At 38.6% G+C, this 15,095-nt stretch overlaps 1 protein-coding gene across 2 annotated transcripts in view; it reads left to right on the forward strand.

Moving 5' to 3' along the window:
- Positions 1 to 15,095, forward strand: part of BTBD3 (BTB domain containing 3) — a 35,392-nt gene that overhangs the window by 3,820 nt on the left and 16,477 nt on the right. The window contains exon 2 of one of the 2 annotated variants that reach the window (XM_026710391.2): positions 14,458 to 14,779. In XM_026710391.2, coding sequence (XP_026566176.1) covers positions 14,637 to 14,779 — 143 coding nt within the window. In that variant the 5' untranslated portion in view covers positions 14,458 to 14,636. Of the gene's footprint in view, positions 1 to 11,920; positions 14,780 to 15,095 lie in introns of those variants that run through there. The other variant, XM_026710390.2, reaches the window with a different exon arrangement.

Raw genomic sequence — 15,095 nt, forward strand, 5'->3', positions numbered from 1 at the left:
TTGTACTGAAATGTTGATTCCATATGCTAGTTAAGAAAAAAATATCCCATAAAATTGGAAGTTTATACAGTGACTAACCAGAAGAGACACAAGTAATATTTAACAATGGGATGCATACACAGTGAAAAACAACTTTTTTGTAGAGCTTTTGAGTTAGCAGTATTCCAAAACAACAAAAGTTGAAATAACTCAAGCATCAAAGAAAACACCAACACAAGTGATTGAAGCAGAAAAAAAGAGATCTTGAAAGCAACCCATTGCCAGAAGTGTTGGGGAGGCACAAAAAGGGGACAAATGATGAAAGCAGTATTACGCAGTACCATAGTTTCTAACGTTTTGTATGTGCATTGTGATACGTTACTGCATGCAAGTTACACAAGGGGTGGAAGTTGCGTTGCAATGCCTTTTTTGACATTTTTATGAAAAAAAAGTGAATCCCATAGATATTCCATGCCCGTTGTTTCTTTGTTTTTTTTCTTGAATACTATAAGAACATGTAGATTGACACTCTACATTCACTACTACCTACACACTGACTTGCAGAAATATTGGCAACAATTTTTATTTTTAAAACATTAAAGAGATAGTAATAAAAAATAATGGGAAACCAGCTCTACTGTCACCTACTAAAATTAGTCAATTTAAATTAGAATGTGTCATTGGAAACATATCTTCGGTGCTTTGAAAAAAAAAAACTTTTGAGGTGTTGATCCAGTAAATTAACAGAGCAGGTGGCAATCTCATTCACATCCCTTTCAATTAACACCTCTCCCAAGCCTGAAGATAAACAAAACAATTGGGTTCATGATGTACTATTTTCTATTTGTATGCGACTATCTTTGTTGTTCAATTTTTTTGAATTTTTCTCTAGGAATTGCCACTACCTTGTCCAGCAACAACAAGCAATACTTTTTTTGCAGCTTGTAAACAGACATAAGTGTATTGCCCTTTGGGATTTATTTGCTGTTCTACGAGTGCAGGGCTGCAAAAAGGGAGGGGATGATTTATTCTTGAATGTTAACTTTAGAATAATAAGACACAACGATGTATACGTGCATATAACAATATGCATACAGTAGAATTCAACAAACCAGCCCAAGTTATCAGCCTTTGTATTTTTAGTCCATGTTAGAACTCAAGACACATTGAATATCAAGATGACGATATTCAACAAAATATTAAGAACTACGATAATAAAGGGGCAGTCACATTAATGTACAAGGAAGACAAATTTGCCGTATCACCTTCAAAACAGACCAAGAAAAACAACAACAAAGATTTGTTTGATAATGATGCATTGCAGGCTTGTCTATTCAGAAGAATTACATTGAGTTCAGTGGTTTACTCCTTGATTTAACACTGCATAGAGATCTACAGCATCAGAAAGTAAAATAATTCCATTGTACAAAGCTTTAATTAAAGTAGCAGTAAAACAGTCTTGGGATGGTTTAAAGCACTTTTGTTTATGCCTCTGTGTTAGTGTTGACACCTAGTGACTACCAAGACTGCCCGCAGTTTTTGTGACAGATTTCAACAGTGGTTTGTCCTTATCTTCTTAATGCCGGGAAAGAGTGATTGGCCCAAAATTACTCAACTTTGGGCCTCAAGCAAGACTAAGTTCATAGTCTCCCATTTTCTATCCTGATGCCATTTTCTATCATACCAAACTGGTTCAGTTAATTTGACTAACACCCTTATTTGGTTGAAAATACTAAATACACTCTATTTTACTGTGTTGCAAATGCCGCCTGAAAAATGTTAGCATTTTTTTGCATCTATTGCAATGCTAATAAGAATATAAGTTTTAGTGCAGGGAATGAACAGTCCTCTAGTTTTTGCAATTTAGAAAGTACAGTACTGGAGGTACTGTAAGGTCCAGTGGGTTGAAAGCAACTGTATACTAGGACTGAAACCTTAAATAAAAGTCAAGCTTCTATCTTCCTCAGAGATATTGTTTACTTGCATAATAAAAGAGAGTGGTGTCCCCATGTGTATGGCAGGTTCTTTTGTTTCTTTAACTGGGTTTTGTGCAATGTAATTTGTTGAATGTAAGAGAACCTTTGATCATCGAATATTGTCCTGCTTCTCCCAATTTGTAATTAACTACCCTGGAGTGCAACTTTCAGAATTCCCATCAAAAAGAGAATTTTAGCATATTATGTACTGTATTGGGAAATTTACAATTTACTACATCGATAAGGCAGTTACTAAGATAAAACTGTTGTCTCATTTAGGAATCTTGTGAACCTATATTTGTTGGTCATTAAATAGCTATAGGAGCCTGGTCACAATGTAAAAAATAATCTTTTCATCCATGTCTGAAATTTGTTTTTTTATAAACTGTCATGTGTTGATGTGCCATGAAGACTGTATTTATAAAAGCTGTATTATTTCTACAGTAATCTTCACATACTTCAAAACATTGTGTTAAGAAAACTGTACCTTATCTTTGGTAAGTTCTGAATATTGAATGAACAATTCTGTGATGCGAAGAGATATTGTAATAAAAATGTTGAATAATTAATAGACAAGATTGTGACTAAAACATTAACATGTACAATAATAGGCTAAATTTTTTCCATTTCAGGTGAAAATTCTGTTTGATATAATATTCTGTGTTGCTTGGAAGTATTTAGTGAGAACAAAGTCTGAACGGAGATTTATACAAATTGGAATCTTTATAATTTCCTGAAATTATTAAATTAATATTAAACAAACAATTTAAGTGCATTTTATAGATGGCAAATTGATTCCTTTATGTTGCATTGTGGCATTTTAAAGCTAGTTTTGTGAGAATTTTCATGATTAAAATTCAAGATCAAATAGGCTAATGTTTTCTATGATTGCAAAGGGCATTTAGAATTTCTCAGATTGCCTATTTTCTTTACCTAAAGAAACCCAAATATAGATTTGTATGGAAATGCCTTATGCGTATAGTAGTTGCCTAGTTTATATCTGGCACAGGATATATGTTATCCTGCTGCCTTTTGGTGCAAACTTTTACCTAACTGACTTAACTCGGGACTCTTTCATTTTTCCCATGAATTTCAGGATGAACTTTGTTTCCCTACTGATACTGTCTCATAAGCCGTTTTTAAACATCCTATCATTATTTGAAAGTTTAGATAAAAGTGTAACCTGAATCTAGTTCTGTGATCTTAGTCTTAGTGTGTGACCTTAATTTTGCTAGGGATAACAGCTAGGATGATGCAAAAGAAGAAATCCTAATGCTTGTGTAGCTATAAGCAGATAGCATTGTAAACCTGTTCTCCATCCAAAAAGCTCCCAAAATGGCTTCGAAAACAATTCTTTCTTCCTTATACTCAAAAATATAAACCAAGCGGGAACTGAGTTCAGAAAAAGAAAAACCAGACAGAATTGATTGGTTTTTCAGCAAAACTAATAGAATAGTGCAATTCTTCTCACTCTGATGGAGCCTAAAGGAAGAACAATTGCCATTCATCCAGACTCCAGAATAACTCTGTGTGGTTCACAATTTAAAATAGTACAATATACTAGTCAGTTGGATACCCGTACTCCACTATGGAACGATGTGATTGGGCTTGATAAATTGACAAAGCTTGAACATTAATGAGTAGTTACGATAGGCCTCTCCTCTCGAGACCTTTCTCCCCCTCAGGCTTTCCCCACAAAAGCCTCTCCTCTCCCCTTCTCTCCCTCAGGCATGCCCACAGAAGCCTTTCCTATCCCCCTTCTCTCCCTCAGGCTTGGCCCAAAGAGGCCTCTCCTACCTTACCCCCTTCTCTCCCTCAGGCTGGCCCCATTGATCCTCTCCTCTCCCCTTTTCTCCCTCAAGCTTGCCCCACAGAAGCCTCTCCTTTGTTATCCCCTTCTCTTCCTTTCAGGTGGGGAGGGGGAGTAGAATGTCTAAATTTCTAAATCGCAGGCCGGTTGAGTCACACGCTGGCCATGGCCATGCCCAACTGGCAGTTGGAACAGAGTTCATTTCAGATGGGGAGGGGGAGTAGAACGTCTAACTAGTTAGCATCAGAGTATGTTAATAATAACATAAGAAATACTAATGATCTGATGGTCATTTCTAAAAATCCTTTCTTAGCAAGCACCTAGAAGCCAAGAGGAACATATGTGCCAAATTTCAAGTTTGTAGGCTTTACGGTTCTGGAGATTTGGTGATGATGCGTAAGTGGTATTTCGTTTCTCCTCCATGCTGCTGTGAGAGCCCAGGATGTGTATGATTCCTCCTGATGACATCATCAAGCTGGGTCTGTCTAGTATAAAAGTAGCAGCCTATGGGAGAACCCCCCCCCCCCAGCTTTGACTCAATTTCTTTTGATGACAATAAGTTGGTATCTCTGAAAGCAGTTTAGTTAGCAGAAGCGAAACCTATTTTCATCATTGGCATCCACTGTCCTGCAATGCCGAGGATTCGATGTTTTCTTCAACCGAGGGAGACTGTAAGTAAGGAGTAACCCTTGATCCTCCCCCACAGTCTTCCCTCGGCGATTTCGGCTTCCACAATCATAAAGATCGCGTCGGCGATAACAGCGCTTCTCAGCAAAGTGCTGATTTTGCCGTTCGGGGCTGTTTACAGCCTAAGGAGTGATTTAACCTCTGCGTAGCCTATAGCTCTTGCGAGAAGCCAGTTTGGAGGCTTCAACTGCATGTGGTGAGCAGCCATTTTGAAAGCTGCTTCTTCCAAAGAAAGTAGCGAGCAGACATTTTAGGTGGCATCATCCCCCAAAGGCCAGCTTCTACTATTCGTAAGCTCCTATTCAGGCTGCTGCACAGACAACACAGTGAGGATCGTTTCAAGCACCTTTGTGTCAGTTTATGCATACTATAGATCAAGACAAGGCCCACACAGAGTCTTCAGGCCTGATCTCTCAAGGCCCCCAAGCTGGCAAAAGAAAGAGAAGGAGACAACGCTCCCAGTCTGTTCAAAGGGAGGTGGTGGCCAAGATTAGGGGCAAAGCTTTGGGCCCTAAGAAAACATCCCAGGCCGAATTAAAGGCAGAGAAACGAAGGCATGCAGCCTTAGAAAGGCAGTTCAACAAAACTATTGAGCAAATGAGGGGTCAACTACAACAGGCTTCCCAACCAGCCAATCCTCTATTTATTCAGCCAGCTACTTCTAGGGAGAGGGAAGATATCTCAGTTCTTCTTAGCCACCTCCAATCCTGGTCCCCAGAGCGACCTGCTATGGCTACAAAATTGGCAAGTGGAGCCTCGGAGAAAGTGGAAACTACAGTAACTTCTGCCCCATGTACCAGTGAGAAGTTGTTTGGAGAAGTTGCCCTTGACCCATTTGTTGTTGAAACAAAAGACAAAAGGAAAGTCCTTTCATCAACAGGAAAGAGGGCAGACTTCCACCCCACCCCATACCAGCCTCCCTCATTCAGGCCCGAAAATGCTTCTCGCTTCTCCAGACCTCAGAGCGTATTCTCAGCATCAAGATCAATGCCATGAGGCTACCGGCAGACAACAAGCTGCGGGTAAACAACCCTTTTGTGGGGGAGGGGTTTGCTCCTTCTGTCGCTCTAAATAATCTCTCGTTCTCCCCTCCCATTGGAGGTCGTTTGGCCTCCTTTGCTTCCGGATGGGAGGAGTCAACGACAGATCCCTGGGTACTCAATACAGTAAGGTCGGTGTTACAATTAGAATTTCTATCACTACCCCCAGAAAATTGTTAAGAGAAGCCAATCTCCCAGACCAGGTCATCCTTACTATCCAGGCATCTCATGAATCTTCTACAACGCCACAATACACAATACCACCTGGAGGGTTTTTTGTCATTGGTGTCACAGGGAAGGTCTCTCTCCTACAGTAGTGGGCGTCCCACAGGTCCTCCATTTTCTCCAGGATGGCCTTGACAAAGGCCTGGCTCCTAACACTTTACGCCATCAAGTAGCGGCTCTTGCCTCAGTCATCTCCTGGGATTCCTTTCTTTCCTTGTCCCATCATCCTTCAGTTCAGAGATTCTTAAAAGGGGCTTCCAATCTCTGCCCTCCTGTGGTTCACAGGTTCCCATCCTGGGACCTTCACAAGATCCTCCAGGCGCTAACAGAACCTCCCTTTGAACCCCTCAGAAAGGTGTCCCTTCAATTCTTGACCTTCAAGGTGGTTTTCTTAACAGCCATCACTTCAGTTAGAAGGGTGTCAGAGTTAGCTGCTCTATCTATACAGCAGGACCTCTGCACTTTTCACGACAATAGAGTTGTTCTTCATTTAGACCTTACCTTTGTACCCAAAATGAATTCTGTATTCCACAGATCCCAGGACATAGTGGTTCCTGATTTTTGTTCCCGTCCACACCACGCCTTAGAGCGCAAGTGGCACATGTTAGATGTTAGAAGGGCTCTTAGAATTTATATCAAATGCACTTCAACGTTTAGGAAGACAGAGGCTATGTTTGTATCCTTTCCCCCTTCCCACTGGGGGAACAAGGCCTCTCCTGCCACCTTAAGCAGGTGGATCAGGGCTTGCATTGCACAAGCCTACAAAGCCAAAGCTCTGCCAGTACCACACGGCTTGACAGCACACTCCACTAGAAGTGCTGCAACTTCAGCTGCCTGGGCCACCCAGGCACCCCTAGAGGAGATTTGCAGAGTGGCTATATGGACATCCCTGGAGCCCAGCCCTTCCCTTGTTGCGTCCGGATTGTGGTGAGATATGTTTTGGTTCACGATTCTGTTTTGGCTTTCAGAGACACTCACTAAAGTCTGTCAAGTATCTTCGCCAAAGCTGGGGGGTTTCTCCCACAGGCTGCTACTTTTATACTAGACAGACCCAGCTTGATGATGTCATCAAGAGGAGTCATACCCATCCTGGGCTCTCTAGCAGCATAGATAGAAAGGGCGTTCTCAGGTAAATTTACCAACGCCCATTTTATATATTTAGAAGAAGAAGATGCAAAAAAGTAAACATCTATATAGAAAACAATTCTAACAAGGGGACCCTATCATCTTATCACACAAAAGATCTCTCATTAGAAGTATTGGTACTATTTGCTTATCCAAAGGAGTTAAAAATATGACAGGCCACAATGAGAGTCATAGTTAGAAGCTTTCAGCCAAAGTTTAGTTCTGAAATGGTAGACCTAATTTTAGCATGGTAATATGTAATAATATCCCTTTAGTAATCTCGTTCGTTGGGTATTATGCATGCCAGCTAAGCATTGCCTGAAACTTAACATTAGTACTGGCAATTTTGTGATTAATTTCTAAACATTTCTGCATAAATTTACTGCTTAATAACTATACAATTCCTTTTGCTCATCCAGATCTGGATTCTGTTACATTACAGTGTTCTGTTGGAAATGACTATAACATTTTGAAAATAATAATGGCAGGGGCCACATATAAAAACTATCTATAAAGGCAAACAGGGTAATATTTTGAGGATTTTTGAAAGATTATCCTACTCATTGTTCCCACTAGCTTGGGCTATATGCAGTTCTTTACTACCACTACTCTCACTGAACTTTGCCTCACTATTGAATAAGACCTTCTACACTTCATTTCAAAACTGTGCATTGTATTACACTTAATTAAATGGTCCTCAACTTCTGATAGGGATCAAAAAATTCATTACTAAGCAATCATTAAGTGAGGTATCATGTGACCGTATCAGATTGTACAATCTTTTTGCCACCGTAGTTAAATGAATCACCCACATGTGCTTAGAGCACAAAGCATTGTTAGAGACTCCACACACCCACTTTACGGTCTGTTTCTGTTGCTCCCCTCTGGGAGGAGTTTTTGAAGTATCTAGCAGGAGTACCAGATTCTGTAATTGCTTTGTTCCCTATGCCATCCACCTGGTGAACTCACAAGATTCATTTTTCTCACCATATACACGTATACATCCGAACTAGGCTGTGGTTTCTCTGTGTCATATCATGTATGTGGATATATGCATAATTGTCTGTCTGTCTGTCGGGTTATCTATCCTATCTATCTATCTATCTATCTATCTATCTATCTAGTGTTTATGTAGTGTATATTGGAGGTAAGGACCCTTTGAGAGCTGTATGCAACGAAATTTCATTTTAATGTATGCCGATTAGTGTTCATTCAAAGTGACAATAAAGTTATTCTAGCTCCTTAAGTCTAAGTCACATTTGTTAAACGAGACATCATGTGACTGCAACTTGAGCACTTGCCAGCTTTGCATGTTGAAATCGGCTAGAAAGATTGGTGATCCCAACTGTTCATAAGTGTCAGCCAGTTGAAAAGTACCCAGATTGCAGTCACATGATGTTGCAACAGTCATAAATGCAAGGGCTTAAGGCACATCTTAAGTCAGGATTTAAAAGTGATGTAAGTCACTTTTTCAACACTATCATAATTTTGAACAACTGCTAAATAAATGGACACGGGTCAAGGATTTTAGGTATCTTTAGTGTCATAAGGATCCTTTCAAATTTAATTGATATTTTGCACCAGTTAAGATGTAAAAGTAGCATTTCTGAACAGTCTTTTCCTAAAATAATACATAGATATTATTTTGAACATGATAAATTCAGTTGATTGCAGTGTAGTGTAATGGTTTGTGGCTTGAAAAATGACTCTTTTATCTAACAGTGCAATCCTATGTACACCTACTGAGAAGCTAATTCCATGGAATTGGCTGGATCTTAACACACCTGGAGTGAAAGAAATGTCTGATGCTGCTTTAAAATGTCTATGGACTTTAATGAAAATAATTCATGAGTTATTTATATAGTGCTAAATCTGTTTTGTTCCAGTATTTGTTTCTGAAATTAATAGTTGTCTTTCCTCTTAATTGTATTGTCAGGAAACAAATTATGCATAACTAGCACTATAAGTGTTTTCTGGCAATTTTGTCAAACACACAATGGAAAGATAAGTACATTCTTATTCTGGTAGAATCATGCAGCATAATAATGAGACTTAAAAATATTATTCTATTCCAGTTGGTGCTGTCTTGTGGAACAGAATGATTGTAAGCTAATTAGTCCATGAACAGTTTCAATTCTGAAAGTTACATATTTGTGCCACTCAAGTTTTCCAAGTGTGACATGGATATTTCTAAAAGACAATTACTAGGAGAGGCATGAAGCTGTTCAGAAGAAAGGGAAAAGTGTGGGAATTAATACAGAACGATGCTAGATGAATAGAGGGAATTCTATCATATAAACAGGTTATTTTAGATGTCAGACTGAAATACAGAATTTAAAAAAAATGTTAATGGAGATTCTCAGTCATCCAAGACATGGTTGTCCCAAAAGTGTTTTTTCCAGAGGCAACTGGACTTCCTTGTTTTTCGTAGAAGACATCCTGCTTCTCATCCAAGAAGCTTCTTCAGCTCTGGCTGGGTGGTGGGGAATGGAAGGATTTATAAACTTTGCAAACAGCCCATGCAAATGACCAGCTGTCTGCAAAGCGTATAAATCCTTCCATTCCCCACCATCCAGTCAGAGCTGAAGAAGCTTCTTGGATGAGAAGCAAAATATGTTCTGTGAAAAACAAGAAAATCCAGTTGCCTCTGGAAAAAACACCTTTGGGAGAATGAAGAAAAAAAGCATCCATGCTGGCTGGGAACATATAAAGAGTAGAAACACTTCAGTAGAATAGAATAGAATAGAATAGAATAGAATAGAATAGAATAGAATAGAATAGAATAGAATAGAATACCTTTATTGTCATTGCATTCCACGAATACAATGAAATTTGAAAGCTTCTCCAGCACAGTGCCCCAAACACCACATCACAATCAGACTACAGAGTATTTAAAAAATATAATAATAATAATAATAATAATAATAATAATAATAATAATAATAATAATAATAATAAGGCTAAATCACAAATGCACTGTTTGATTCAAGACAATTACTGCCTTGGAAAAGAAACTCTTTCTCAATCTATTAGTCCTCATTTTAAGACACCTATAATGCCTCCCTGATGGTAACAGTTCAAAATATGACTGTCCAGGATGAAAATGGTCTGTGGAGATTTTTAGTATTCTAGAGAGGAGTCTGGTCTTTGCAATCTCTTCTAAAAAAGAAAGAGAGCAGCCGATGATTTTTTGTGCTCTGTTTATAACTCTCTGGAGCGTCTTCTTATCCACTGCAGAGCATCCAGCATACCACACCATTACACAGTATGCCAAAATGGTAAAAAGTAACCAGCAACTTCTCACCCAGACCACTCTTTTTCAGCAGCCTCAGAAAGTGCAGGCGCTGTTGGGACTTCTTTGCAGTGGCAATGCAGTGTGGACTGACCAAGTAAGGTTGTCGGAAATATGAGTTCCTAGAAATTTAAAACTGTGAACTCTTTCCACACAGTCTCCATTAATATATAGTGGGAGAGGCTCTGCTTTGCACCTTCTGAAGTCTATAATCAGTTCATTGGACTTTTTGATGTTCAGGGTGAGGTTTTGATTCTTACACCACAAGACCAGTCTGAGAACCTCTGACCTATAGGCCATCTCATCTCCTCCTAATATGAGTCCCACCAACGTGGTGTTGTCTGCAAATTTTAGTATAGAGTTAGCGGGACAAGAGGGAATGCAGTCATGGGTGTAGAGTGAATACAAAAGGAGGCGCAGCACACAGCCCTGTGAAGAGCCAGTGCTGAGAGCAAGAGTGGAAGATACTGAATAGAGAAATCAGTAGAAAGTTATTTTACAATTAGTATGCAAAGCCTTTTAGAAATATATCATCTTTTTAATGTAGAAGAATATTTATAAGATGAAAGTTCTGAAAGTAGTTGAAGTTAAATGATTGAAAAAAATAGGGGGATCAATAAAACACACTTAGTGAATCTTAAATGTAGTACTAATGGGGAAACAAATCTATTTTAAAAATATTCACTCCCTGCTTCCAAAAGAAAATAAATTCTGAACAGAAAGATCATAAGCCTTTGATGGCAGAAATTCAAAAAAGGAAGGACAGACTTTCAGATGTGGAACTGTAGAGTTTTGACAGCACCAACAAAAAGCTTTTTTTTGTTCTTGCACATGTGGCCTTATAATCATTTTGAAATCCTCTTAATATTTAGCAGGGACATATGCGAAAATGGTCCTTCAAAGTCTTTCATCTTAAAACATTTGAGGTTTCAAAGGTCATAACTAGCACTTTCCATTGGGCCTGGAAAAATGTAGCTTGTGCATGTTCTACCAAAGCAAGATTTTCCCTCTCTATATATGTAATGACTAAAGTATTTCTGACATTGAGTGTTACCTAAGTGTCAAAGCTGAATCCAAGAGTGTCCCAAGTGAAAAATCCATGTCCTCAAGGGGAATATCCTCTTATTATTTCTAGATTGGTTACTCTACTAACTGGAAGAATTTCTTATTTTAGCAGGATTAAATTTCAGTTTAGAAGAGAGAGACTCTGTTGCGATTCCATTACAGTTTGTAATATATTTATTAGATTTTTATCTCACCTTTATTACTTTATAAATAACTCAAGGTGGTGAACTTCCTCCTTCTATTTTCCCCACAACAACAGCCCACAAAAACGAAATTATAACCACAAGCAGATGTATATTTTCTTAATATTTCATCTGTCGCCGTAAAAAAGGATTTAATTTAATGAGGGAACATTTTATATTTATGGATTGGATAGTAATATCAATTGCTAACAAGATATGTCTAATCTATATTCTGTTCAAAATGTGGTACAGGTAGTCTTCAACTAACAACAATTCGTTTATTGACCATTTGAAGTTACAACAGCACTGAAAAAAATGAGGATATTTCTTATTGCGTGAATGTCATTATTGCTCTCTCTCATAATATAACTGATCTTTTAAGAATATAAGGATATTGTCCAAAATCTTGAACTAACTAATCTATAGTTGGAGGAGTCCGTTAATGAAAACAGACATCTCACGCTATTACCTATTGCTTAGTATATTCTGCACTTTTCTGCTATAGCAGGAGGGTAGATTTGCATTCTACTATTATGTAGAACCATAGGATTATGGATAATTGTATTTGCAATCTATATGTAGTGATGCATTGTGTCTGCTTTTGTTCTCTGATTTAAATTCTTGAAGTGATTAATGAAATACATATTTAAAAAAAAAACTACAGCAGTAATAGTCAAAACATCTTTCCTTGTTGCTTGACATTATAACTAGCAAACAAATTGTACTTTTTCCATTTAATTTGTATGACATTTTGATATTGAGTTGCCCATCATGTATCCAGGTAGATCATTACATTAACTAGGTAGTTACAGCTCATGGCCAGGATGGCTTATAGGATTGTCCAAGGATATAATATAGGTAGTCCTTGATTTACGATCACAAACAAGCCCAAAATTTCTGTTGCTGAGTGAAACAATTGTTAAGTGAGTTTCGCCCCATTTTATGTCTATACTTGCCACAGATGTTAAGTGACTCGTTGGAGTTGTGAAGTTAGTAACATAATTGCTAAGTGAATCTGATTTCCCCATTGACTTTGTTTGTCAGAAGGTCACAAAAAAAAAATGATCACATGACCCTGGGACACTGAAACCATCATAAATAAGAATCAGTTGCCAAGTGTCTGAATTTTGATCACACGATCATGGGAATGTTGCAATGGTCATAAGTATGAAAAACAGTGAGAGGTCACTTTTTTCAGTGCCATTGTAACTTTGGATGGTCACTAAATGAACTATTGTAGGTCTAGGACTACCTGTACAGGTTCATACTTGAAATGTAAGGTATTGTATTTAGGTAAATAAGTACTATAGCATTAAGATGCTAAAAATAAAACAGCTATCTCAAATGGTCAAGGAGCTGTTTGTTCAAATGCCATTTCTTCACCTGTTTTTCCCCCTTTCCCCCCTTTTCATTCCACACAGCAAAGGTTATTATTTAACAATAGCATTTTATCCCTTTGTATGCTTCCTTCATTCAGTGATACATTACAGAGAGAAATTAAAATATGATGAAGCATATGCTGCAGTGAGAATCCAACTCCTGTGTCTAGGACTCATTGGCGGCAGGAACAGAACCTGTCCTTAACTTAGCCACATTGCTTCCTCTTGTCTGATTGTGTGACATCCTGTCATATGTGGAGGTGCTGTCCGTCTGCCTCTGCTTGAATACTCACAGTAGCTCTTTCTGCGGTTCAAATCTTACATGTTAAGCTGCTGTTATTTGAGGGAAGCAAAATGATTAAAAGTGTGGGCCATCTGTGCAGATCCTGTAATTTGTTTGGTGGTTATATAATTTCCTTACTACTCTCTGTGTTCTGGACCACTTTAGCAATTATATTCCAATGGAAGTGTAATTATATTAGTTCAAAAATATGATCTGTTTGCATGTACACAAATTATTATTTTTTCTCTAAACAATTCATATATAAATTTGATTTATTTGTATCTGGTCTACATTTGTAGATACTTTTCAATGGCTGCTTTGCAATTATCTTTGGCATAGTTTTGCCTAATTAGCCTGTACTTAGTGATTTGAGATGTCTGTCAAAGACTGTTAGTAGAAAACATAGTGAGTTAAAAACTAATGTGGTGACCTCATCTCTGTTTGGTAAGACTCTGGAATACAAACTACGTTTGAAGAAAGAGCGTTGAAATTGTATCAGTCCATTTTATGCTGCAAATTAATTGGCTTTCACATGGATACCAATTTCATTTAACCATTTTAATTATGGGAGGAAATGCGGGGAGGGGGAAATTAGCAGTGCATTATTTGGCTTATCGCATCTGCTTGAAAATATTTTTCTGGAGCGTGTGTGTGTGTTTCAAGCACAGAATCCTGCTGTTCTCTGAAATTATTTTCCTCTGCTCACATGCGAGGCATTAAATCACATTCATTTAGTTTAGCATTTACATGAAAAACACACATGGGTTTGCATGTGCTGTCGCTTCTTACTTTTCAAAGCGATGTGAAGTGCAACTGCGATAGCTGGCTCTTTAATATTTGGGCACTGTACATCTACAATAGGTGTCACTGTGCTGCTAGTCCAATTGTTATTGGTGACTTCAGCGATTGGGCTAGGATGCTGCTCGTCTGGCTCCATCTGCAGGGCTCTAATGCCTCCTGTGTGCAGATCCCTTCAGCACACAAGTTGAGGCAGCTGACGAGCAGGCAGCACACATCTTTGCTCTTCTACTTGCTTTTTGCCACAGCCTAGCGGTTTCAGGTGAATCAGCCTCCAGACCCTTTGGAGGGGTGGGGGGAAGAGAGAGAGGAAAAGAAAGCTCTGGCGAGCAAATGAAAAAGGGAATCACGATGGGGAGACGTTTAACCAGTCAAGCCCTGGATCAAACTTAAAAGCCGATCTCTTATTCAGCACCCTGGAAAAGGTCACCTTGTCTTTGCTAGGAAAAAAAAGAAAGAAAGAAGCACACACTCTCAGCTTTGCTGCTCTTTTATTTGTACCTTCTGCGCCCTCTGTTTACCAAGTAAGGCTCTCTGCTTACACAGACAGAGATACTCATGGTAGATGACAAGGGAAAGAACATGAAATGTCTCACCTTCTTCTTGATGCTTCCAGAGACAGTTAAGAACAGGTCCAAGAAAAGCTCGAAGAAGGTAAACAGTAGTAGTAGCAGCAGCAGCAGCAGTAGCAGCAGCGGCAGCGGCAGTGGCGGTGGAGGCAGCAGCAGCAGCAACAGCAAATTACCTCCAGTGTGCTATGAAATCATTACCTTGAAGACTAAAAAGAAGAAGAAGATGGCTGCTGATATTTTCCCCCGAAAGAAACTGGCTAACAGTAACACAACTGCTGTCCAGCAGTATCACCAGCAAAATATCAACAACAACAATATTATTCCAGCTCCCAATTGGCAAGGGCTTTATCCCACCATCCGAGAAAGGTAAGGAAGTTTGGCTCTATTTCTTCCTTGAGTTTATAAGTCCTGGAGCAGCATGTAATGAAATGTTTTATTAGCACAGGATTGTTCATTAAAACTGAGAAAAGGGGAAAGGTTTCTCCTTTCCAACAGTGCAGTTTTTGTCTATTGGTAATGAAAAATATATTGTCATGCAAGCCATTTTAAGCTCATAATTGTTTGTGCTCATAAAAAAAAATGTATTTTCTATGTCTTAACTTTCAGATGTTTGCACAGCTTGGCACATTCACTTTGATGAAAGTTTTTCCCAAAGTTTTTTGTAATGGTATCCTTATTTTAA

This window comes from Pseudonaja textilis, chromosome 1 (assembly GCF_049901715.1).
Source record: "Pseudonaja textilis isolate UNSWEBS1 chromosome 1, rPseTex1.2, whole genome shotgun sequence".
In the NCBI taxonomy this organism is placed as follows: Eukaryota; Metazoa; Chordata; class Lepidosauria; order Squamata; family Elapidae; genus Pseudonaja; species Pseudonaja textilis.